Source organism: Chrysemys picta, chromosome 7 (assembly GCF_011386835.1).
Source record: "Chrysemys picta bellii isolate R12L10 chromosome 7, ASM1138683v2, whole genome shotgun sequence".
NCBI classification, from domain to species: Eukaryota; Metazoa; Chordata; order Testudines; family Emydidae; genus Chrysemys; species Chrysemys picta.
Window position 1 is genome coordinate 99,714,664 of NC_088797.1, and position 24,349 is coordinate 99,739,012.

Genomic DNA, 24,349 nt, shown 5'->3' on the forward strand with positions numbered 1-24,349 from the left:
CTCTGTAGGTTGATTTGAACACTAGTACATAATATGCTGACAGGTTCTGAGCCATCTATATCTTTTCAATTCCAAAGAAAGCTAAGTCAAGAAGAAAAATTATCTTCCTTTTCCACAGCTGACTAACAATGAAATAATTCATCACATAGAGCAAAAACATTGTTCACGTTTCATTTTGCATCTAGAGTTTGGGAAAAAAAGAAAATTAAAATACCACATATTTTCCTCTTTGCATTTGAACTGAATGTTACCTTTAGTGAAAGGTAGTGTACTGTATTAGCTAAAGGCCCAATTCTTACCTCAATCATAAAATCAATGAGGCTCCTCAGAAAAGTAAGCACCTAATGTAAACAAGGCTGTCAGAATCTAACCCTTTAGGATTAGGAATAATGCAACATAAAGCTTTTACCTTTAGCTCTTAAGAACAGACCTATAGTGAGTGGAAAGCAAAGTACAGCATCACACAGAATATCGTTCAGTTCATAGGATCAGTTCACTCTGATTCACAATGCATAATATTCTTATTGCAATTATAAATACCACCTGGGCCTGCCAACTAAAAGGACAAACCTTCCACAGCATTTATTGCTTCTCTGCCCAATAAAGAGGCAGTTCTTTTTAGTTTTGCTTTTGTGGATGATGTCTTTCTACCTACATATTTGCTATGATATCAAAACCTCAAAGATCTTTCCATTAAAAATTACTGGCAAGTTAGCTACATCTCAGAGGAGAAACCTTTGAAACAAGCTTCATGTGTTAATGCTAAGTTTGCTCAAAAGAAGTTCTCTATAATTTTACATTAATTCCCTTCAAATGCCAAAAGAATCCATGGATTCAAGATACTTTTGATCTATGCTTCAAAACTAAATTTGTCTGGATTTTCTGAAAGATGATCAATAAGGAGAGAAACATGCATTCCTGTTCCTTTGATTTATATAAAAAGGCAAAATGCCCTTGGCGTTAGTTTGAGACACTATGTAGGAATTTATATATCTTTTATTTATAAATAAAAGGATGGCATTTACTGGCAAGTGTATAATGAGCTTCTTAAAGTTGCCATTTGAAAGCTGCATTGTGTAGCACTCAGTACAATTTTATATCATCTATTTCAAAAATGGTTCATTAAAAAGTACCCCAAATTCACCCTTTTGGAGCTGGACAGAAAGGTAGTTTTGCCAGTAACAAATAAACCCAACAAGCTCTGGTTGAGACTTTTAAAGGAATCCAAGGGATTTAGCTATGTATCTTCCATTAATTTCAATATTTTCCTTGAAATCTGTGGTGAAGCAATATGTTTTGGGGTGGATTTTTTGGGTAGAATTGTGAAAACAATCTTTGGTGACAGTAAGTTTTCCTTCTCCCCGCAGCTCTATGTATGCTGTACCATAAGCGAAAGCTAGAAGCAAAGTCTCAAGAAAAATGAGTCATTCTCACAGTTATAGGATAAATTAAAAGAAGATATTTATTCCAGTTAGAAGCTTGTACAGAGAGCACTTAGCTCCCACAGGGAAAACTCCCTGCCCACCTTACTTTTCTTTTAATTAATTATGCAATATTAACTGTTATTATAATCAACCTGGCAACAAGTTACCTTCTTGCTCTTTGGGGACTGTTACACATTGGTGTTATTGCAGGACAGGTTAAAATAACTTATCTTAGAGTTTTATACTCATCACCACTATATTTCAACTTCTCCCACTTAAAATCTCTAGCAATAGTGGAATCCCTAGTTGATTTCATGAAGTCTCTGGCTCTCCTCCATTTTGGGGGTGAAAAACTTTTTAAAACATATCATGCGATTAAACTGGAGATAAATCATAAGTTACATTTGGTCACCGCTTTGTGCAGACTATAGGATTAATATGTAATTTTAGGGGAAAGTCTACCCAAATGCAACTAATATATTGAATCTCTTGAAATACAATTTGTGGGCAATACTCATATTTATTTAAAAGAACAAGTTTTTCAGAGGCAGGGTTAAGTATTCTATTACTATTTTTTCAAATTTTATTATACATTACTAGGTATTTTGGGAACTTGGGTACTATATTCATAAAAAGTAATCTCAAGCCATCTGTTTGTTTATCTGAACAGTTTTCACTTTACATTTTTAGTACCTCCAGTGGAGTATTCCGTAACAGTTGTAATGCTATTAATTGCTCCTAATAGCACCCGAGCAAAAAATTTGAACTGGAATGGATTCATCAGAAGTGTATTGAAGATTATATCCTTTAATGTTTTAGTGCAGTGGTTATTGACTTATTCTTTACTATGATTCCGTGTTACAACAGAGAAAGGAGTCCCAGAAGTTTTCAGACCCTCCTCCCATTTAGCCATAATGAAAAGGAAGGCAGTCACAGCCCCCCTAAACCTTCCATGACCTCAAATTGAGAGCCCATACTATACTGCAAGCATTATAACAGTTTCTCATAATGCATTCTATAGACCATGGAGCACTTGCTGGTGGTCCTCAGAGATCTGGCTAGTCACAAGGTGTTGGTTCTTCCTCCTACTAAAGCACATTAAAAACACAGCAAAAACTAAGTGAGATACTTTCCTAATGTTCCTTTTCCAAATGAGCACTTGTTGCCACAAGGATATTTATATAAATCATGGATGAGAGGGAAAATAGACCACAGGTCAATTTCTTGCATTAATATTGAGGTCCATGCTGAGAAAATGTTTGAGAACCTGTTGTAAGTAATGTGTTGAGGATGAACTTATAGATCCATTTTATAGAGGACAAAGGCCTTTGCTTTCTTCATATTTGTATATTTTAAACTTAGATGAAATCATACCTGAAATCTCCTTTATTATTAATTATTCTTTCTTCAGGGCAGTAGGGTGCTGCTGTTTCTAATACCACAATTTCTACATGCTTAGTACTGGTTCCATAGGAGTTGTTGATCAGACACTCCCAATCTCCAGTTGCACCAATGTCAATGCTGGACAAGATAAGCTCACTATATGTATATATAAAAAAAAATACAAATTATTGACCACACCTAATCTATGCACAGGTAGACATTTGTTACTTGAAAAATATTAAGTTATCTTTTAGGGCTTTACTACAAAAATACAAAACCATTTGTTGTGTGTATTGCTATACAGACAGTGAAACATGGTGATTTGGTATGAAGTTTTCATTAGCATGGATTTGGATTAGCTGTTCTGACCATGAGTGACGAAGCCACAGATATTTGTGCAGGTCATCCCAAATGAGTATCAGTTACATACAAAAAGCTACATGAAAAGAATGTTATTTACGCTGCAAAGTCAAACAACGGAAAGTTAGAAAATGCCAGATTTACAGTTGCCACTGCAACCTTAATTTGGCCATGATGTCCTCCTGTCCTCCACCCCACAGATGTTTTAGCAACTCAAGGCATTCCCAGTCCAGTGTCTGGTACTGCTGCAGCATCTGCATGGGCTTGGCTCTTTACAATTTTCAGTGATTTTAGCAAACTGTCAACATTTCCTGAGGAATGCAAGCAAAAAGATGAAAATGATAATTTTTTTTAGTATTGTGCAACTTAGGGACATCTGAATGGCATTTCAAGGGACAAAGAAAATGCATTTGTATATCCAGGGGGTTCTCGTTATTGTTGTTTCTGGAAACAGTGGACGTGTTACTACTTGTCCAAAAAAAAAAAAAAAGTCTCAAAAACCCTTAGAATGGAGTGTTAAGAAATCTAAATATAGGGGTTGCTATCAAGTCCTCAATATTGAAACTTCTGTGTAGTACCACACCATACTAACATGTTGACTCTGTATGCTAAATATTCTACAAGGTTTGGGGAATTATTTTAGAATCATTTCTAAATTTTATTGATACTATTTTTCATAGACTTCAACATGTCAGCCCAGCTTCCCTTAGTATAATGAGTGAACCCTTTAGCCCATTGAAGTCAAAGGGAATTTTACCATTGACTTCAATAGGACCAGGATTTCACCCAATGAGTGCAATTCTATAGATCTTATAAACACAAAATTCTAACTATTAAATTTTCGAAAGCAAATTCAACATTTAAGTCCTTATTAAAGATGCACTTCTGCTGTGCTACATACAGCAAATATGCTTGGTTTGAGTCCTACCTACAACAAATCTACTTGGAAAGAAACAAAGATTGTTCCCCTTCCTCTAACTTGTGTGTCTGTCCTTAGACTGGGAGATTCTTGTGTCATGGCCCATCCCTTTCAGAATTTCTGGGAGGTGCCTTGTTAATTGTAGTGACAAACAAACACAAATAAATAATGAGACACCTTTAAAAGGTACCTAAACACTTTTATTTACATAATTCATGTTGATATTTAAAGGTGCAAAGTGTCATGATGTACCATCAAAAATTTACACCATTGAAAAAAGTTTGCTTTCTAATAAACAAATCACAAAATATTAGACCGTAAATCTGTCACTGATCCAGAACTGAATATTGCTCATTCTGATCCTCAAGGAAGTGCATTTCTAGGAAGAAATTCTAGATTTCAAAATGAGTTGGGAGGGTGGGAAAGGCAACATCTCCCTGAAAATTTTTATTGTTTTACAAAAATGGCAGCTGTTCAAATCTGCTTGGTGACTTGGAATGTTGAAATGGATTATGGGCAGAATGCAGGGCAGGTGATAAATGTGCATGATAAAACAATATCACATAGTTCAGTAACTGTCAAACTGATATCAAAACAAAATTTGAGGTAGTTAAAACAAGACCTTATCGGCAGGTGTTTGGAGGTCCTTCAAGCTATCTGTAATGAGTTTGACAATTTTTAAAGGCAATGTGTAGTAAAAAGAATTATATCAGAGTTATTGCATTTGTCATCTTAAACTTCTTGACACATTTCTACTCTCTTTCAACTTAAATCACATTAGCGGCATGAAGATATCCAATTTCCTCACATATAAACTAGTTGAACTGATGTTTTCATTTATATCAAAATGGACTACAACTGATATATGACCTATACTCCCATTTTTTTTCTCCATAAACAATGGAGGACGACTTCCTTAGCTAGTCACTTCAATACCATTAACCAGTTGATAATGATTCCTAAATTAAATTTACTCTTTCAGACCACAGATACTTTCACATCACCTTCACAGTCAGCTGGGGACAAAAACTTCTAGCTAGTTGAAAAATTTCCATTGAAACTGTTTTTTAATAAAATGTTTTTTGAAAAAAAATGACCTCGCAGTGGCGTTAGGGCAGAATAACTTCTGAAATGCGTGGAATATGGGACAGTGAGATGAGCTAACCTATTGATATAATTGATAAAAAAGCATATGAGATAACTGTTAAGGTTTTGCATTTGAGTACAAGTTTGATGAAGTTGAAGTTGCTTTTGGGTATCTGCTGGATACAGATGTGAAAGCTTTATGGGGGTACCGGACTGCATTATTAACAGATTGGGGGAATCTGAAGCTGGAAAGGAATGTACATGTCTTTCCCCTTAACTTTTTATTTGCATTCTTTTAAAGTTCTGATTACATGAAGTTTTGCCATAATCTTAACTACTATTACACGTAGTTTTTGTTTGCTAATTAAGTTAACTCAATTTTCACACAGCTCCATAGGCAAATATTTACTAGCATAACATTAGCCCTTTCATTAGAAGTACAAGAGATCAGCCTTCTCTGAGATCATATGAGGAAGCTGACATTCAGATTCATTTAGCCTTCTATGAGCCTTGACTAATAGTGGACAAAGTAAAAGGCCAGATCCAGAGTTAAGCAATGGAGAAGACCCTGCATAATGACTAGGGTACGAATTACCATCTGGCCATGGCAAATTAAGAATTAATTTATATTCCTCTAGGAACATTTTGGGTAGTGAGCCCAATGGTGAAATTGTTCATTTTCTTACCATCTGGATATGACAAATGATTAACTGATTTTATGCCCCCCTGGAGGCTTTTTGGGGACTGGTCAAGTAGAGAAACCTTTTACATTCTTAAAAAGAGAAGTCTGTAAATTGTCCTGCCATTCAACTTGATTCCTTAAACATTTTTTCACCTATAATCCTTAGCAACTTCAGGTTTCTGGAAGACTTTAAAGAAAGCATGGGTCTGTATAGAATTTTAAACTCCTTTGTAAATCTTTCCAGGAGGTACACTGCTTATGCTGTGTCTTGGCATTATTACAGTAGCCTTCTCAAAGGTTCCAATAATAATAATAGTGGTTTTTGGCTCCTAATAACAGGCTGTTCTTGAGTTTCCTTGAGGACGGTGGTGAGTCTTGGCAACGGGTAGAAACTCTCAGTCTCCACGTGAGCCTACAAGAATGCTGAATTTAGGGAGCTTGATCAGAGTGGAATCCAGACATGAGGAGGATGGAGGCTCCTGGTCCCTCCTGTTCACAGGAGATGCATTTAGTTGTGCCTCTGGCTGCCATCTCTCCTTCAGACACTTGGCTTATCCCACAAAGGCTGAGGATCATTCCCACGAGTTCACTCAGCAGACCTCGTGGCAGTAGAGAGGTTTCCAAGGGGTGAAGCAGAGGATAGAAAGAGCCCACTGCAGCGGGCATCATGCCTTTCCTAAAATTGGAATGGTCTTTTTCTCTCTTCTTGAGAGGTGCAGTAGTTGCCATTTCCAGTAGAAGCTTGTGACATGCCAAGAGGTACAGTGGAGGAAAGTCGAGGTGTTCACAAGAGGGGATTACTGCAATTTGGAACTGACGTGTTCTGATTGGAGAGCTGCCTGATGAAGTCAAAGGGCCGAGTAGCACAAATTTAGATTTTACTGTCAATTTATCATGCTCCTTATATTATAACACAGAACCTTGAAAGCAAGGAAGAGGATTGTAATGGTGTTCACTCAGAGGCCAGCTGGCTCAGTGGGCATGCTGTGGCATAATAGTCTCCAAAGCCTGGAGGGATAGGGGGCCTTGTTAGGCAATCTCAGGGTCTGGGAGCCAAGTTACAGTCTGTCCTTCTCTATGTTGGACTAGGGGCAGAGGGGAGGGTAAGGAGACCTGGGCGATCCCTCTCCACATGGTCCCAGCCAAGGGATGTGTCTGTTCCCTCTGGCTGATACCCCAGACCAGCCTCCTCTGGGCCTCTTCCAACCCCACCCCACACCTGCCCCAGGTCTCTCTTTGTCTGGGGAATGGTCACAGCCCTCTGCTTCCCTCCTCACAAAAGGTTGCTCAAGCAGTCTCAGTGATTCAGATAGTCAGTTGGGGCTTCCCAGCTCGCTTCACAGTGTTCAATGATTTCCTCCTTGTCAGGAAGAAGGGGAGAGAAAAAGAGGACAGGTCTCTGGCTGACTGGTTGGGCCTTACCCACAGTCCTTCTCCTGTGTATTCCTCTTTCCTAGAAGGTACTAACTGTCTTCCTCCCTGTATACAGCCTCTCTTTCACTCTCCCCACAGCTTGATTGCCAGAGTCCCATTTCAAACTGGTCCCCTATTTGGAGCATGCTCTCCAGCTGCTGAGGGGAAGGGCCTTCTTGGCCCAGTACTGCTCCATCACTCCTTTAGTCTTAGTGAGGGGTCTGCAAACCACATCACAAGGATATACATATATTCTCCTTTTTGTGCTGGGAGAACTTATGCATGATAGGAGTCCTCTCTCAAATGTAATGATTGACATGCTGGAAAATTAACCACAATATATAACTGAAACTATTCCATGAAAAGTCGTTATAATACTCTACAACAGCCTGCAGTGTTGGTCATTGCTAAGTGAGGAAGCTTCATACAGGCAGAAAGCATACCCATTTAATCAGTTAACCTATGGCAAAAGATTTTCATTTGAAGCATAGATTTTCTTCGTTATAGCTATGCTTAACTAATTAGGCAGATAGAACTAGGTCATGTTATGTAGAGTTACTCATTTCTTGTCCCCAAGTAATACCTTAGCAATATTTATCTTACATTCTGATAGTCATTTACATGTCAGAAAAAATAACAACCATGGGGAGGCTACAGCAGCCTATTTTGATAATCTTTCCTTCAGAAAGGTTTTAGAATCTGACCTAATTTCCTGTATAACGCTGGAAGAACCAATCTCTGTACAGGGGAGAAACAAAAATTAATTATTGGAACATGAACAGTTTTTTAACTTTTGTGGCACTCTTCTTCAGGCAGGCAGGCACATAATTGTTTTCCACAATTTAGGCAAAAAGCCTGCATAGCCTATATCTAATCCAAGCCTCTATAAATTATTAATACTAACAAAGAATTTAAAAAATGATGATCCCTGAAGTCTGCTGCTGCTTAGAATGCGGTCTTTCACAGAGGATAAAAGGTTAAAGCATGGAAAAGCAAAAGAGAATGTGCAAGTCTGGGCATTTAAAACTAACTTATATTGCTAGCCTGATCTCTCTGACAAATTGTCAGAATTGCCCATGAAATAAATATATTTAGAGAACTGATGGATTTTTAAAGAAAATTTGTGTCAGGCAGCAGCAAGAGAAAGGGAAGATTAAAGTACTTATTATGCAACACAGAAGAGGTCTAGCAAATATATTCCAGGTGTAATCAATTTGTCAAAGTCATAGCAAATTCAACACACTGGATTTTCTATTTCTTCTGATCAAATATATAAAACACATAACTAATCATTTAATTCAATCTAGGTGTTGAAAAACCAGACACTCAAAATATTTAATATATTAAACATTAAGTTTCATTGTGATTTAAATAGTGCCTAACTTTCTCATCTTTGGTTTATGTACTAAGAAGACCGTGCTACCCTGTGGATTAAATTTAAGATATGTTAATGGAATGGAGCAAATGATCTATTGCTGCATTACAATAAAAATATGTTGACCAAAATATAAGACATATACCTTCAACACAGGAGACAAATGATCCTGTACATTAGTTTTATTTCTGTTATTCAAATAAATGATACTGACTGAAGAGATATCAATGGTCTAAAACATTGCCATAGAATAATACGCTCCATCTGCCACCAAGTACTTGGGCAAAGGTGAGGTATCTATTTTCAAAGTAGGGGTCAATGATTCTGTGACTCAGTGTGCTGGACCATTTAAATACTTTCTCATAAATAAGATAATAAATACAGAAATATTAATATTGGAGACAAGTGGCAATTTCTCACTGTGCAATGGGAAATCTGCTGCACACTGACTGTCTGTACACATGACAGATCAGCTTTTTAAGCTCATCAGATATATTCAGAGCCCAGATACTCAGCTGTAGCTACGGAGTGCTCAAAAGGCTGCATGCAAAAGTGGCCTTAAGCCTCCTGGAGCCAATCTGTACCAATGCAGTCATCAGGAGGGCAGGCTGCTCTAATTTATCCCAGCAACCAGATTTAGCTGGGACATAAGAGAGCCTTGCCACACAGAACTTGTTAAAAGAGCAGCTACCAGCCACTCAGGGATTCCCCTAGGTTGGGTAAATCATCTGACAATTGGGTTTTGTACCAGCAGAGTGCTATAAAGCTTACTACCAGGGGAGGATCTGGCCTGGTGTTTTTTTAAAGTATACTGTACATTTATTCATTAGCCAATGGTTCACTAGTTGAAAGGTTTGGAGGAGGGGTATAGTTTGTTTTATTGCTTTAAAAAAAATCAGCTATCTTGGAACCCACTCGACTGCCACAGCAGTTGTTTGGTACAATGCAGTTAGACCTGTTGTACAGCTTCCATTTGCTCTCAGAGAAGTAGTATTCTATAGACTGGAATATTGTATCCAGAGAAAGTTTTATTCCATTTGCATAGTTCTTGTGACTTGTGCACTAGCAGAGGTTATCAGACGAAAATATCATTGTGACAATCAGTCCAACAGAGTCAAAATTGCATAAAAAGCTTTTTAAGTAAAAACAACATTTCCCAGATGATTCATGAGAAGTGTTAACCTCTTTTTGATGATTCTTGATTATTTGATTACAGGCCTTTGGGACTAGCCAGAAAAAGGCAATGCTCAGTTCACTACATTAACTAATTTTTTTAATTTGAAATTATTTCTCTCTCATGTTTGTAGTTCAAATGCTTGTACAGCAGTGTGGCTGAAGTGGGGCTGCTATCTAATCACTTGTACTTATGAATATTGAAATGTAACAATTTATGAAAAAGGGGGGAGGGATAGCTCAGTGATTTGAGCATTGGCCTGCTAAACCCAGGGTTGTGAGTTCAATCCTTGAGGGGGCCATTTAGGGATCTAGAGCAAAATCAGTACTTGGTCCTGCTAGTGAAGGTAGGGGGCTGGACTCAATGACCTTTCAAAGTCCCTTCCAGTTCTAGGACATAGGATATCTCCATTTAATTTATAATACTGTATGAAACCTGGTCAGTGAGGGTTACTGGGGTCAGAAGACTTGCCTATGTGAATGCATTGATTTAGCAAGAGAAGGCTATGGGAATAACAAACAGGGGAAGCAATACTATGACTTCCCAGATAAGAACATCTAGGTAGACACTTGAAAGACAACGGGGCAAACTGCTGACTTCAAAGATCCTCTATAACATGTCTCCAACATGTTATACATCTTGTTTTGCCAGAGTGGGGAGTTGCCAGATCAAATGGCTATAAACAGTCAAAAAGTGTCTTGATTCCTGCCAGGGTCATGAGTTGCCAAGGGCTGCTCAGGATGTTCTCAATGAGGCCTGACAGACTCAGATAGAGAGACAGAGAGAGGCCATGTGGCAGCTGGTTAAGTACCTGGCAAGATAGATGTATGTGACAGATATGACAATAGCCCGGACAGACCTTATTGAATTAAGTTAAACCCTACTGGATTAATTCACTGTATTAAAAATGCAAATAGTTATGTGTTATTGTGGGATTGTATGTAACGTCTCTAGAGAGGAGTCCTGACTAATGGAAACCCTGTGCAGTGCTGAGCTTCAAACCATTATTTGAGACAATGTGAACTTTTAAAAGTTAAGTGGGTTTCCCAGGAAATCTTTAGGGGGAAGTGAATAAAAATGTAATTCTTCCAATTAGGCAAGAACTCAGCCTTTTGAAGCTTTTCCCGGGGGAAGGGACCTTTTGTCTCCTGCTAACCTGTCATATGAGGACAGGTCAAATTCCCAAACTGTATAAAGAAGTGACTCAGAGATTCACAGAGGTGCTTACTCTGAGCTAAAATGGTTATGAACCTGTAACCACAAAAACAAACAAACCAAAAAAACCCCACACCCTCTTGGTGGGGTTTGAAGGACTGTCAGAGTCATTGATGGAGTTGGATGATATCTGGTAAGTTTATTAGCATGTATGTAGGTTCTTTTATTGTTTTACACATTTTCTCTAATGCTTTCACCTTAACAATAAATGTGCTTGTCAGAAAGAGCTGTGTGGTAACAATTATGAGCAATTATGCAGTCTATAGCCTCAGGAGAAGGCAAGCATGCCTACAGAGGCCATCTGTCTTGCTGGGGAATTCACAGTGTAGGCAGGAAAATGCACAGCCTGGAAATACCCAAGTCTGGAAGAAGACAGATGCCCAAGACAGATAACACCTGGAGTGCCAGCAGCCTAAGAGCAGTAGCTCTTGCTGACCTACCAACAGGGAATACAGTTGCAGTTGCCCTGAAATGTGACAGCATGTAATCTGTTTTATTGTTTTTAAGAAATGCCTTTGTTCTAAATAGATTATACTTTGCCTTAAGGAAGCTGTTTGGTCAATGACTAACACTGCCATTGCTCCAGAGAGAACAGAACTGTAGGGTCCGAGCCTATGTCAGAGGTGTTAAGATAATCATGGCTGATACACGGGGAATTGCAAGTCAGGTCTCAGTCAGAGAGTGGGGGAACTGTGTGATGCCACTGGGAGCCAGGTAACAGCTCAAGGTGTGAGAGCTAGAGAAGGTGCACTTGGAGAGACAAGGAGAGGTCAGAGGTACAGTTTGCCTGGTAACAGTGAAAAATAGTATATACAAGGACACCAAGACTTAAACGATCTCCTGATACTGACATAGAAACAATGTGCTATTCTCCCCTAAGTTAATACACAGCTAATGATCAAAACTGCCAGCTTTTACACTGCAAAAATGAGTGAATAAAAGATTGAAAGTTAACTCTTCAACCAAAACTAAATCATTGTTTTAAAGGGACCGCTGAACTGGTCAAGTTTAAAATAAGACACCCCTGTTCCTCAAAAAGAAAGCAAGTCGACCACCACAAAAACCAGCTTTAAGTAGAAAGGAAGCTGAATTTATAATATAACAGTAGCTACAGGTGGAATAGGTAGTGGTCCTGACCCCAGAATCTGAGGAACACACACAATCATATTAGCCAAGATTTGTGCCGTTCCAACTGTGACCATTTATGAAAAATACCAGAGTTTATTTGCATATTTGTAAATAATGGGCTTATAATCATAGACTTCAGAGTATCAGACATAACATCCTGTTCTGTGCTCTGCTACATGCAGTGGTGAGGGTAGGATATGAAGCTGCATTACGCTTGGCAGTTATGGTTGGGAATGAACGTGTGGCAGGGCTGCCAAATGAGCAAGTGTCACACAAGATGTATGACACTGGATAGCCTTACAGGAGGAGTCTGGACAATCCCTAGAGAGGCCTTGTCCCCCTCAGCTTTGGGGGCTCCTGCACTCCCATTCCCCATTGCTAATGAGTGCAGCTGCACTGGATCTTCACTGTCACTTCCCGGATATCCAAGAGCCCTGGTTTAAGATGCAGGCACAGGCACAGAAGAGGACCCTGCCCCAAAGCAACAAAGCTTTGGCTTATTATCTTTTCCACAGATTCCCCGTGGGGCTTGTGTGGGGAGCAGTGTGCACTACCTCCACCCTCCAGTCCAGACCAACTCTATCTCCACACACAGATCCAGACCTGAATGCTGCTGATGGCTTGTGGGTGGGGGAAGTGAGGGAAGGGGAGATCAGTGCCACAGAGGCAGTTGACCCTTCCACCATTCCAAGCTGGAAGATTCAATTGTGCAAGATTCAAAGTACATCTCATAGGGAGATTAGTGGGCCCTAAGATAGCTAACAGTAACTATTCCCACGTCTTTAATAAGTTACAAACGGCAAATTGTCTCTCGTCACTGGATTTTATTTCATCAATTCAGATTATTTCAGAAAAATCCTAACATTACTCTTTCAATTAATTAATGTGAAAACTCTCTTGTTCTTTGCAGATAATTAAGCCTTAACTCTGTGTCCTTCCAAAAAAACTGCACTGATTTTTTAACATTATTGTTTACAGTCTAAAAATACTGTGTGAGATGGAATTCTTTTCTAAAAGTATTAGCAATTAGGACTTTTCGTACTTTCAGTATCCTTTGTTGCACAGTCTGAAGTTTAAGGTAACCTCAAAATGGTGGAGGAGCACTGATTTACAAGTTAAATGGGTTTTTGCTTTGCTAAGTCACTTTACCTAGCTGTTCAGCAATTAAGCGTCAAACAGAACCCAAGATTGCTGCTCAAATGATGCACAAATAAAATATCAGCACTATACAATTTCTGCTGATTACCACTTGCCTCTCAATATGCTCTTTAGTTGCTCATCCATCAAGAAGAGGTCACTGACAGCAGTACATAAAGTCCTTCTAAAGAAAATCTATGGGATGAATCAGATTTCTGGGTCTCTCCTCTTATCCTCACAACTGTTGTCTTTTTGTCTTGCCTAGATTAAGTCTCCCAGACTCTGTCATCACTTTACACTCATACCAGCCTCATCTAATTATGCATCTGGTTTGCAATCTATTTATCTCTGGAACACAACTCTCAAAATGCTCCTATCATATTAGCACCACCACAAGTTCACTCACATCTCTTCCAGAGGAAATGTATGGTTAGCACTTTACCAAAAACTGGTAAGAGAATCTGGAAATCACTAGTTCCCCACTGCCTTTCTACCAGAATTTCTGCAAATGTGTCATTCTTTCTTCTGGATCTCAAAATTGCCATGAAACTGACAGCCTACCTCTTGGCACGTCTTGATGCCCACTGTGTGTTCTCTCTCAACAGCCACACCTTGCCCCATCCTCATTTTGTTAGCATGCTTTTGCAATTCTTCCTCTCACCCAATGAAATTCCTTTGCCAACTGCAGTATTGTCAATCCCGACAATTTATAAATAATGAGTCAGATACTAAAAAACCATGAGATTGGTTTTAAGATTATGATGTATTTTGTAAAAAGTGTTGAGCTTTTTATTTGCCTTCTAGTTTTTGAGTCTTTGTGGGTCCTGTTTTCGAACTTTAAAAAAATAAATCAAAGCTGAGATTTACATCTAATCACTTTCCTCCAGGAACAGGAGCTTTAAGGAATATGCTCTTAGCACTTTGCAGAATTTTATTTCACTCCTTTTTTCTCCTATCCTTGCGTCTCTTGAAGGATCAGTGGTGATTTTGTTCTTCATTGTCTCAAACAGGTGTTTCCTGTTTCCTTAATCATTAACACTCAGTCCAAGACTGCTCATCACAACATATGCAGAGGACTCTGCTGCGAAAGCATGAGGAAATGCTACGTGCATGAAGAGCTCAGATTCCTAGGCATATTTCCTTTTGGTAATGTATTCTAAATACTCTCAATGTACATCTATGGCAGCTCAAAGCTCTATACTTTGGACACATTTTAAAAGGAAAACTATAATTTGCAATGGTTCATGGTTGGGACATAACAGCACAAATTCCAGGTGGCATTTGGATCTACATAGCATGATGATCAAATACTTAGATGATGTGAATAATAGGTCTTCTAATAGCACCTACTATCTCGGCTTCAGTTAAGGGCATGCTAGTTTTCCCATTAACATCTGCTTTCATGGGTTCTTAACCTACTGCACAATTCACTGTTTTCAAAAAGAACCTCACAAACCATAATAGCTCCACAGCAACTATTAAAGCCTCAGTGAAATAAGAGCTTCTAAACAGTGTCTAAATAAGTATTTACAGGATAGAACAAAGAATCTGTAAAGTAGTCATTAGAGTCTGTTGGGTAAATAATGCAATTATCTGGAAAAAAAATCTCTCATTACTGAGGAGATGATGGACTCTTAACAACTACAATATTTTCTCTTTGAATAGAAAATCTAAAAAAATGATAAATGCTAATATATAATTGCAGTACCTCCATACTGGCAACCCCTCAGAAAAATAAAGTACAAAAATGGGATTAAGTGTGAGGAGATAGTTGTTGTTTGCTGTACATAACTCTTCTGTTAGCAGAAAGGCGGCTTTTACCTGGAAATAAAACTGTCCTGAGCTGGAAGAGAATTTTTTTTGTAAAAAAAAGAACAGTTTTAGAAAAGTGCTGGTAATGTGTAGAATAATGTGTAGTCTCCTAGAATTCTTATAATTTATCATAAACTGTTATCAAACCTAACACCTAAGTGTTACCAAGCCATTTCATAAGCTATAATCCTGAAATATTTACACATGTAAATCACTTTATATGTGCAAACAGCCCTCAATTTTACTTGTGTGCCTAAGGGTTTGCAGGATTGGAGTCATAAGAACATAAGAACGGCTGTACTGGGTCAGACCAAAGGTCTTTCTAGCCCAGTATCCTGTTTACCGACAGTGGCCAATGCCAGGTGCCCCAGAGGCAGTGAACCTAACAGGTAATGATCAAGTGATCTCTCTCCTGCCATTCATCTCCACCCTCTGACAAACAGAGGCTAGGGACACCGTTCCTTACCCATCCTGGCTAATAGCCATTAATGGACTTAACCTCCATGAATTTATCCAGTTCTCTTTTAAACCCTGTTATAGTCCTAGCCTTCACAACCTCCTCAGGCAAGGAGTTCCACAAGTTGACTGTGAGCTGTGTGAAGAAGAACTTCCTTTTATTTGTTTTAAACCTGCTTCCCATGAATTTCATTTGGTGGCCCCTAATTCTTGTATTATGGGAATAAGTAAATAACTTTTCCTTATCTACTTTCTCCACATTACTCATGATTTTATATACCTCCATCATAGCCCCCTCTTTTCCAAGCTGAAAAGTCCTAGCCTCTTTAATCTCTCCTCGTATAGGACCTGTTCCAAACCTCTAATCATTTTAGTTGCCCTTCTCTGAACCTTTTCTAGTGTCAGTATAACTTTTTTGAGATGAGGAGACCACATCTGTGTGCAGTATTCCAGATGTGGGCGTACCATCGATTTATATAAGGGCAATAATATATTCTCTATCTTATTCTCTATCCCCTTTTTTAATGATTCCTAACATCCTGTTTGCTTTTTTGACTACCTCTGCACACTGCGTGGACGTCTTCAGAGAACTATCCATGATGACTCCAAGATCTTTTTCCTGATTTGTTGTAGCTAAATTAGCCCCCATCATATTGTATGTATAGTTGGGGTTATTTTTCCCAATGTGCATTACTTTACATTTATCCACATTAAATTTCATTTGCCATTTTGTTGCCCAATCACTTAGTTTTGTGAGAGCTTTTTGAAGTTCTTCACAGTCTGCTTTGGTCCTAACTATCTTGAGTAGTTTAGTATCATCTGCAAGCTTTGCCACCTCACTTTTTACCCCTTTTTCCAGATCATTTATGAATAAGTTGAATAGGACTAGTCCTAAGACAGACCCTTGGGGAACACCACTAGTTACCCCTCTCCATTCTGAGAATTTACCCTTTGTTCCCTGTCTTTTAACCAGTTCTCAATCCATGAAAGGACCTTCCCTTTTATCCCATGACAACTTAATTTACGTAAGAGCCTTTGGTGAGGGACCTTGTCAAAGGCTTTCTGGAAATCTAAGTTCACTATGTCCACTGGATCTCCCTTGTCCACATGTTTGTTGAGCCCTTCGAAGAACTCTAATAGATTAGTAAAACACGATTTCCCTTTCAGAAACCATGTTGACTTTTGCCCAACAATTTATGTTCTTCTAGGTGCCTGACAATTTTATTCTTTACTATTGTTTTAACTAATTTGCCCGGTACTGACGTTAGACTTATCGGTCTGTAATTGCCGGGATCACCTTTAGATCCCTTTTTAAATATTGGCGTTACATTAGCTATCTTCCAGTCATTGGGTACAGAAGCCGATTTAAAGGACAGGTTACAAACCCTAGTTAATAGTTCCGCAACTTCACATTTGAGTTCTTTCAGAACTCTTGGGTGAATGCCATCTGGTCCCATTGACATGTTAATGTTAAGTTTATCAATTAATTCCAAAAACCTCCTCTATCCATGTGTGTAATCTCAAAGGACAGCAAATAGAATGGGACAAAAATGAGACAACACTATAAATCAGAGTGCTAATGTCTTCACTGTCTATATATCAATCCTGCTCTTTATTTTACACCTTTACTTAAAATTGTCTCCTCAGTTTCATTTAAAATCCCAATTTTTAAAAAAGTCCTAAAACCCCCCAATAGCTAAGTCATCAGTAAAAGGATGGCTACTATAACAAACCACTGGATTTATTTTCTCTACAAACTAAGGGCCAGATTGTGGCCCACTTTGCATGCAAGCAGCAGAGAATACAGGGAGTATTAGTCATCTCCCTTACTCCCTTGTGCTAATGCACTTTATTATAGCTTCCTGTGAAAATGGGAAGCAGACTACACTTCCCACCCTCACCCCAAAGGCGGGTGGGAAGTATTGAAGGGAGTAATTGGAGCCTAGACACCACACACACCTGTAAGTTTTAGCTACGCCAGTGTATCAGTGAGCAAATACTGTGACACCCTCCCCAGCAAAGTGAGGAGATCAGGAGGAGGATGGTGCTCAAGTGAGTCAGTCTCCCTTGTGGGCTGCTCCAGAGATCGCGTGTTATTGTGCTGTCTCTTACCATGAGGTAGGCCCCAATCTAATGGTCTAGCCCTAAGAAACTAGCACTGCCAGGTTACAAACACAAGTCAATTTCTCTTACATCAGTTCACTGATGATAGGAAATTAGTTCCGTATTACAGTTACATTTTCATGTATGGATATGACATATATATATATATACACACACATACAGGAATAATGACAGAAAGTTCAACATGAGCAAAATCAAATACTATTATTGTTGGCAAGAAATGGTAAATGTGAGCTAGCAGCAGAATTGAAAACACCCTTTTGAATATCCCATCAGGAAACGCCCTTTGCCAAGAAAAATATCACAAGACAGAATATGGTTTCAAAAATCTATAATTAACACAAGAAAAAGTGTTTATTTTTTTCTGCTTTACCATAGGAGACATAAATATGCATTTGGATATTCTATCCTTGCATGTTGCCAATTAATAAAATGGAAAGATTTAGTAAGATATTTGTGTTACAAATCCATGTCTACAAATATCTGAAAATCTGGAGCTACCAAATAAAATAATAATCTACAACTGTTTAAATAAGTTGCTTTTGGAGCATCACCTCTTTGTTCAAAGTCAGCCATAGAAGTAGAATCATAAGCTGCTAAGCATTATGGGTCAAATTCTGCCCTCAGTGCAATCACAGGAATGGAACGGATTTCAATGGGAGCTGCACACACAGGAGGGCAGTATGTAGTACTCTAAGAACTGCTGGAAGGAGTAGTTTTATTTCTGTACTGATACTATGTGAGTTCCTCAGGGGAGGGACTTTTTGTTTAGAGTTGTACAATGCCTATCAAAAGTGGTAGTTTATGACTGGGGACCCGAAGCACTACAGTAATACACAGTAATAATAACTGCAGCAAATATAAATAAAACCATTCTATACAGTGTGCATGAAAATGACATAAAACTTAGAAAATGCTGTCAAGTGATTTTAGGGTCAAAATTTTACTAATGTATTTTTAGTACCTGTTTGCAGAGTAACAAACATCTTTGTGTTTGTGTCTGTGATTTTTTTTAAACATTATTTGAAAAATAGTTTTGTTTTATAATAATAAAATAACAGAAGAACAAGAGAGATCAGTTTCAACAGCACTGCACTCATAAGCAACGGTGAGCCCTGATGCTACAATGAGTTCCGTTTTGGTGGGCCCCAGCACCCACACAGAGCCATGAGTTCAATGGCAGCACTATTCCAGCAGGATTGGGGCCCTGACATAGAACAAACTGAAGTATTACAGGATAGGGGCTGTAATGGATAAAAAAGGTGAAATATATAACCAACAGAGAAAATAAAATCAGTAATTAAAATAATTTGTTTTAAGTGTCCAATTTTTAAATATTCTGAAAATACCATAGCAGAGTCATTTTGATAATGTATATCATATGCCTTTAACATTGTACCAGTTTTAAAAAAGAAACTTTCTAGTCTACAGTCCATCAGCAAATAGCATAAAATGTTTCCAATCCATCAATATTCCATACACTATTATAACATGGTAATTTCAAGCATCTGTTTAAGAGCACCCTTTAAATGGTAGACAGAAGCTCAGTAATCTTTATTAAAATATTACTATAGGCATAGATTTGTATTTTATGATTGGACAAAAAGCTAGCAATCATAAATAAATTCAGTTTGATTGCTCCATAAACTAACATTTTAAAGAGGAAGCAGTAGCAATTTTGCAGACCCTAATATGATCAGACAATTTAATACTTCAGTGTACTATGACCCTCTTCCTTCCTACAAATTGCTCATATAGTATAAGATATAATTTGGTTGACGAGTGTAATGATGGTAATTAACAGTATGTCTCTTAATTCTGATATCATGGAAATAAGGAGCACATGCTTAAATTAAAGTGATTTAGCAGCACTATAGCAGCTCATACACTTGGCATTACCATATTAATTGGTATAATATTCTTGTTCATTATCCATTACACCCCTTGACATTGCTATTACAAGTTAATAGATGAAAGAATTGATCACTTCCACACCTCTCCATCTATCAAAAACCAAATGGGGTCAAATCGCCAATAAGGAGACCCAGCAAAAATCACTAAAGCAGGAAAGCGCCAAATGGTTTGGAAGCAATTTATTATATACAAAACAACCCTTCCATAACCTTAGTTTAACAGTTCAAGAAGCATTTTGGGTAAATTACATTAATAGAAAGTGGTTGAGGTGGAAATAAATTAATGATGTTACAAAAAGAAATTAGTATGGTTACTTTCACTGTGTTTTTTAGACAGAGAAAGGTGGTGGTAAAGAATACAAATAGCCTTGAAGGATTGATTCTTCCTGATCACATAGGGAAACTGGCCAGGGATCCGCTGAAAGGATATTTGCAAGAGTTTAGCTGCTTTCAGAGCTAGTTTTTGCCATCATGATGGGAACCAAAAATAAATATATGAATAAAAATAAAGGGAGGGTAAAACTAAAAGACAAAACAGAGGCACAAGCCAACATGGTAGGTTCACTATCAGACAATCTTTTTATTAGTTGCTGTCATAACTATAAAGGGAAGGGTAACAGCTGTCCTGTGTACAGTACTATAAAATCCCTCCTGGCCAGAGACTCCAAAATCCTTTTCCCGGTAAAGGGTGAAGAAGCTCAGGTAACCTGGCTGGCATCTGACCCAAAGGACCAATAAGGGGACAAGATACTTTCAAATCTTGGGCGGGGGGGGAAGGGTTGTGTTTGTGCTCTTTGTTTGGGAGTTCGTTTGCTCTTGGGACTGAGAGGGACCAGACATCAATCCAGGGTCTCCACGTCTTTCTAAACAAGTCTCTCCTATTTCAAACTTGTAAGTAAATAGCCAGGCAAGGCATGTTAGTTTTCCTTTGTTTTCTCAACTTGTAAATGTACCTTTTACTAGAGTGTTTATCTTTGTTTGCTATACTTTGAACCTGAGGCTACAGGGAGGTCCTCTGAGCTCTTTAAGTTTGATTACCCTGTAAAGTTATTTTCTATACTGATTTTACAGAGATGATTTTTACCTTTTTTCTTTAATTAAAAGCCTTCTTTTTAAGAACCTGATTGATTTTTCCTTGTTTTTAGATCCAAGGGGTTTGGAACTTGATCCTCCAGGAGTTGGTGGGAGGAAGGGGGGGGGGGGGGGATGGTTAATTTCTCCTTGTTTTAAGATCCAAGGGGTTTGGATCTGTATTCACCAGGGAATTGGTGAAAAGTTTCTCAAGGCTTCCCAGGGAAGGGAATCCACTTGGGAATGGTGGCAGCGGACCAGATCTAAGCTGGTAGTTAAGCTTAGAAGTTTTCATGAAGGCCCCCAGATTTGTACCCTAAAGTTCAAAGTGGGGAAGCAGCCTTGACAGTTGCTATTTTTAAAATGTTTTTTATGCAATCTTATTTCAATTATATGCTATGCTCTATGCTTTCAACATTTTTTCACATCTAAAACATCTGAGGATATCAGAGGATGGTCATATCTAAGACCTGTAAAGACAGGTACTAATCAGATGCAAAAGACAAGATTATCTAACTAAAGTAACTGTAAGACAACCATCATAATAGTATATAATGTGCTGGATCCTAAATAAATTAATCCGATCTCTTCTATTTATAGTGCTTTGTAGCTGGATCCCACTTTGCTGTTTCGGGTTGTCTCAGCAAAAAGTGGTTTGGCTAAGAGTTAAAGTTCTCCTAGGCTACTGAGTTATTAAAACTTTATTTAATTTTTTTTCCCATTCCTTACATTCCCCTATGTGTCAGAGCCACCAATCACTACCTTGGAGTTTTCTCTAGCTCCCAATTCCAGAGCAAGTCAGAGACACCAACATTTTCTCAGTGATTCTTCAAGTTCTAATCTGAATATGGTAGCATGTAGACTAGAAAAATGAGGGTTAGAATATGCATCCACATATAGATATGGAGATTCCATGCCTTTATCTCTTAAGGTTCATCACCATGCATATGGAATACTCCATTTCACCAAATCAAACTAATCTTTCCGCACATTCCTGTTAGGCTTGTTACTTATTTTGTATTTGTTCGCACTGCCTGCAGTACTGTATAACACTAAAATATGTATACATTACCGTGTAATTAAACAGCAGTCGTGTATTATGCTGTCCTCCACAAATATACCACTCTCTTCATCAGTTTCAATAAGATGACCATCATGGTACCAGTGTACTTGGGTAGTGTTGTCAACATATGTTGCAGTGCACTGAAATGGCAAGCGGTCTCCATGAAAAACCACCTGCCTTTGTGATGGTATCAGTTCAAAAAGAGGCAGTTCCAAAGGTCCAGCTGTAGAAAAAAATATTTTCCTGTTATTTAAGGAATGGCAAACAGTCCATAGTGTGCTTTTTAAAAAGTGCTTGGATTTTGTTAATAGCTATTATTTCTACAAGTGTCAGCATGCATTATAGAAGAAAACAAGTGTTCTATAATTTAACGCTTTCAGATAAGATCAAACATTTTTCATGCACAGGACAAAATATGCAATAAAATATCTACTCTACATATATTACTGCTTTTCTTGCATAAAGCAATAAGAATACAATACTGGCTACACACCATGTATAATACTGCACCCATCACGCACAGAATTTCTTTTGATCAATTTCATTGATTGGGATTCTCTGAAGTTAATTAATTCATTGCCTCTGCATTTCTTTTACCAGGAAGCAATGGCACAATGGGTGACTTTTGTGCCTCATGTGCATTATGAAGTTGGGCTCTGCACCATCCCAAAATATGCTGAGGCAGAGGGAACTGATGAGGGTGAGTTGGCGAAGGAGCTATTGGATCTGCCCACATAGATGCGGTGTTCCTCACAATTAAGGTGCATGTGGAGGGGCTGAAGCTGCTTCTCAAACCCACAGCTAGGGATAGCAGCTTCCAAGGAACTGAACTTCAGCTTCATCATGATTTGCCCCACTACTTAGTTCCTAGCATGAATAATCAGTTTTTTTGTGGGGAAAATATATTTTCTCTATAACTAGCAAAACACACAGAGTGCAGCTATGTTTAAGGTCACATCTTAGACTTAAAGATGTTGTCTATCAAGGACCATCTATAATCAGACCTGCTGAACCGTTTGTCAGCTGATGATTGTCTATGTCTGCTGGAGCTAACTTTAAAAGACATGCTCCCGAAGACAGCTCACTTCCAATGTAAACTCTCCTTTAGGTTAACCATAACTTGCAGCAAAAGGTAAATTTGTTTTCTTCACAGTTCACCTATGCGATCAGCTGGCAACCACAATGGCTAAATCCACAGATTGTTATAGCCACCCATGCACAGTATAAAAAGTTGTTATTGCTGATTATTAAAGCAAAACAGGACAAATGAGAGTTTGTTTTTAAATATGGAAATTATTACTCTTGCAAAGCTGTATTGAAAAAAGAATTAACAAAACTTTAACAAAAATTAAAGACATACAATGGTTGCCACAACCACTGAGAAGGAGGAAGAACAAAGAAAGGAATTAAGTTATATTTAACAACTGAGAATGCTGGTCTTTGGATTCAGTTCCATTTTCTGAAAAATGTTGCCACACATTTGAGTTAAAAGGATGCATTCAAAATCATCTGGTAATCTGAAATTCTCCTCCTTAAATGCTTGAAAAAAAGTTTACCATCTTGGAGACTACCAGATGGAAATTTACCCAGACTAAAATAAAATTCCTCTTTTGCCCAGTAAATTATGTCCTCCTACGCAATGATTTTTTTTACCATGAATACTGTAGATTGTACGTTTGAGTGATTAATGGAAAAGCCAATAAAACTATTCTAGCGAACCTTAGTCAGTGGGGCAATTATGGTCCAGACATCCTCAGGGTGGAACAGAAGGTTTTAACCCCCAAAATGATCAGTTAAACCAACTGATTGTATATTGTGGTGTTGTACAATAAAAACATATTAATTAAGGTCTTTTATGAAAGCCTTTAATGTTCTGAACTTGATGGTCAAGACTGGTTATGAATGTATGTACCAGTATTTTTGTATATAGAAAATTGTGCTCCTAATCTCTGGCACAAATTCAACTACACCTCACAGCAGGATGGTGAACAGCTAAGGAAAGAGGGGCACCTGCCAAGGCAGTTGTTTACATGCAACAGGCTTCAAGTAACTAATCTGTTGTCCAGTCCTGGAAAGGACAATGGTGGACCATTAGAGTTCATGGAAAGACATTTAGACAACTCAAAATTGAAAAGAATATCTTGACTCCTGAACATCAAATCAGGAGGGAATTTCCCCATTCTGATTAACCATGAGTCACGGTGGACTCGGGGAGCGGGGAGGGGAGAAGAGAAGGAAAAAAGCTTTTTAAAAAGCAGATTTGGGATTTAAGCTTTTTTCCAGAACTTGGGGGACAGTCTCAAGAAAGGAGGATGCTCATGAACAGTGGATCCCTCCTACAACTAGGGGATATGCTGGGAAATTGTTTTAAGGCAATAGGTAACTCTTATTAGAAAAGACATTTTACCTAAGAAAGTGTAAAGCCTGAGGTTGTCTCTAACTTTATTTTCTGTGCAACTTTTATGTTTGCTTTCCCTTATGATCTCACCATTCAATGTGTGATTTTTTTTCTATTATATAAACGTTTTGTTTATTTTTATCACAAGCAGGTCTCTGGTGTGCAAACTGTGTGCAGTGTGTATGCCAAAGGGAGCAGATAACGGGTCAGGTTTTC

At 38.2% G+C, this 24,349-nt stretch overlaps 1 protein-coding gene across 4 annotated transcripts in view; it reads right to left on the reverse strand.

Annotated features, from left to right (window-relative positions):
• ADGRA1 (adhesion G protein-coupled receptor A1) overlaps nucleotides 1–24,349 on the reverse strand; it is a 502,175-nt gene that overhangs the window by 216,596 nt on the left and 261,230 nt on the right. For all 4 annotated transcript variants that reach the window (XM_065552125.1, XM_065552124.1, XM_042856772.2 and 1 more), the window contains 2 exons: nucleotides 21,745–21,958; nucleotides 2,799–2,963 (listed from right to left, as the gene is read on the reverse strand). In XM_065552125.1, the coding sequence (XP_065408197.1) occupies nucleotides 2,799–2,963; nucleotides 21,745–21,958 (379 nt within the window). The remainder of the gene's footprint in view (nucleotides 1–2,798; nucleotides 2,964–21,744; nucleotides 21,959–24,349) is intronic.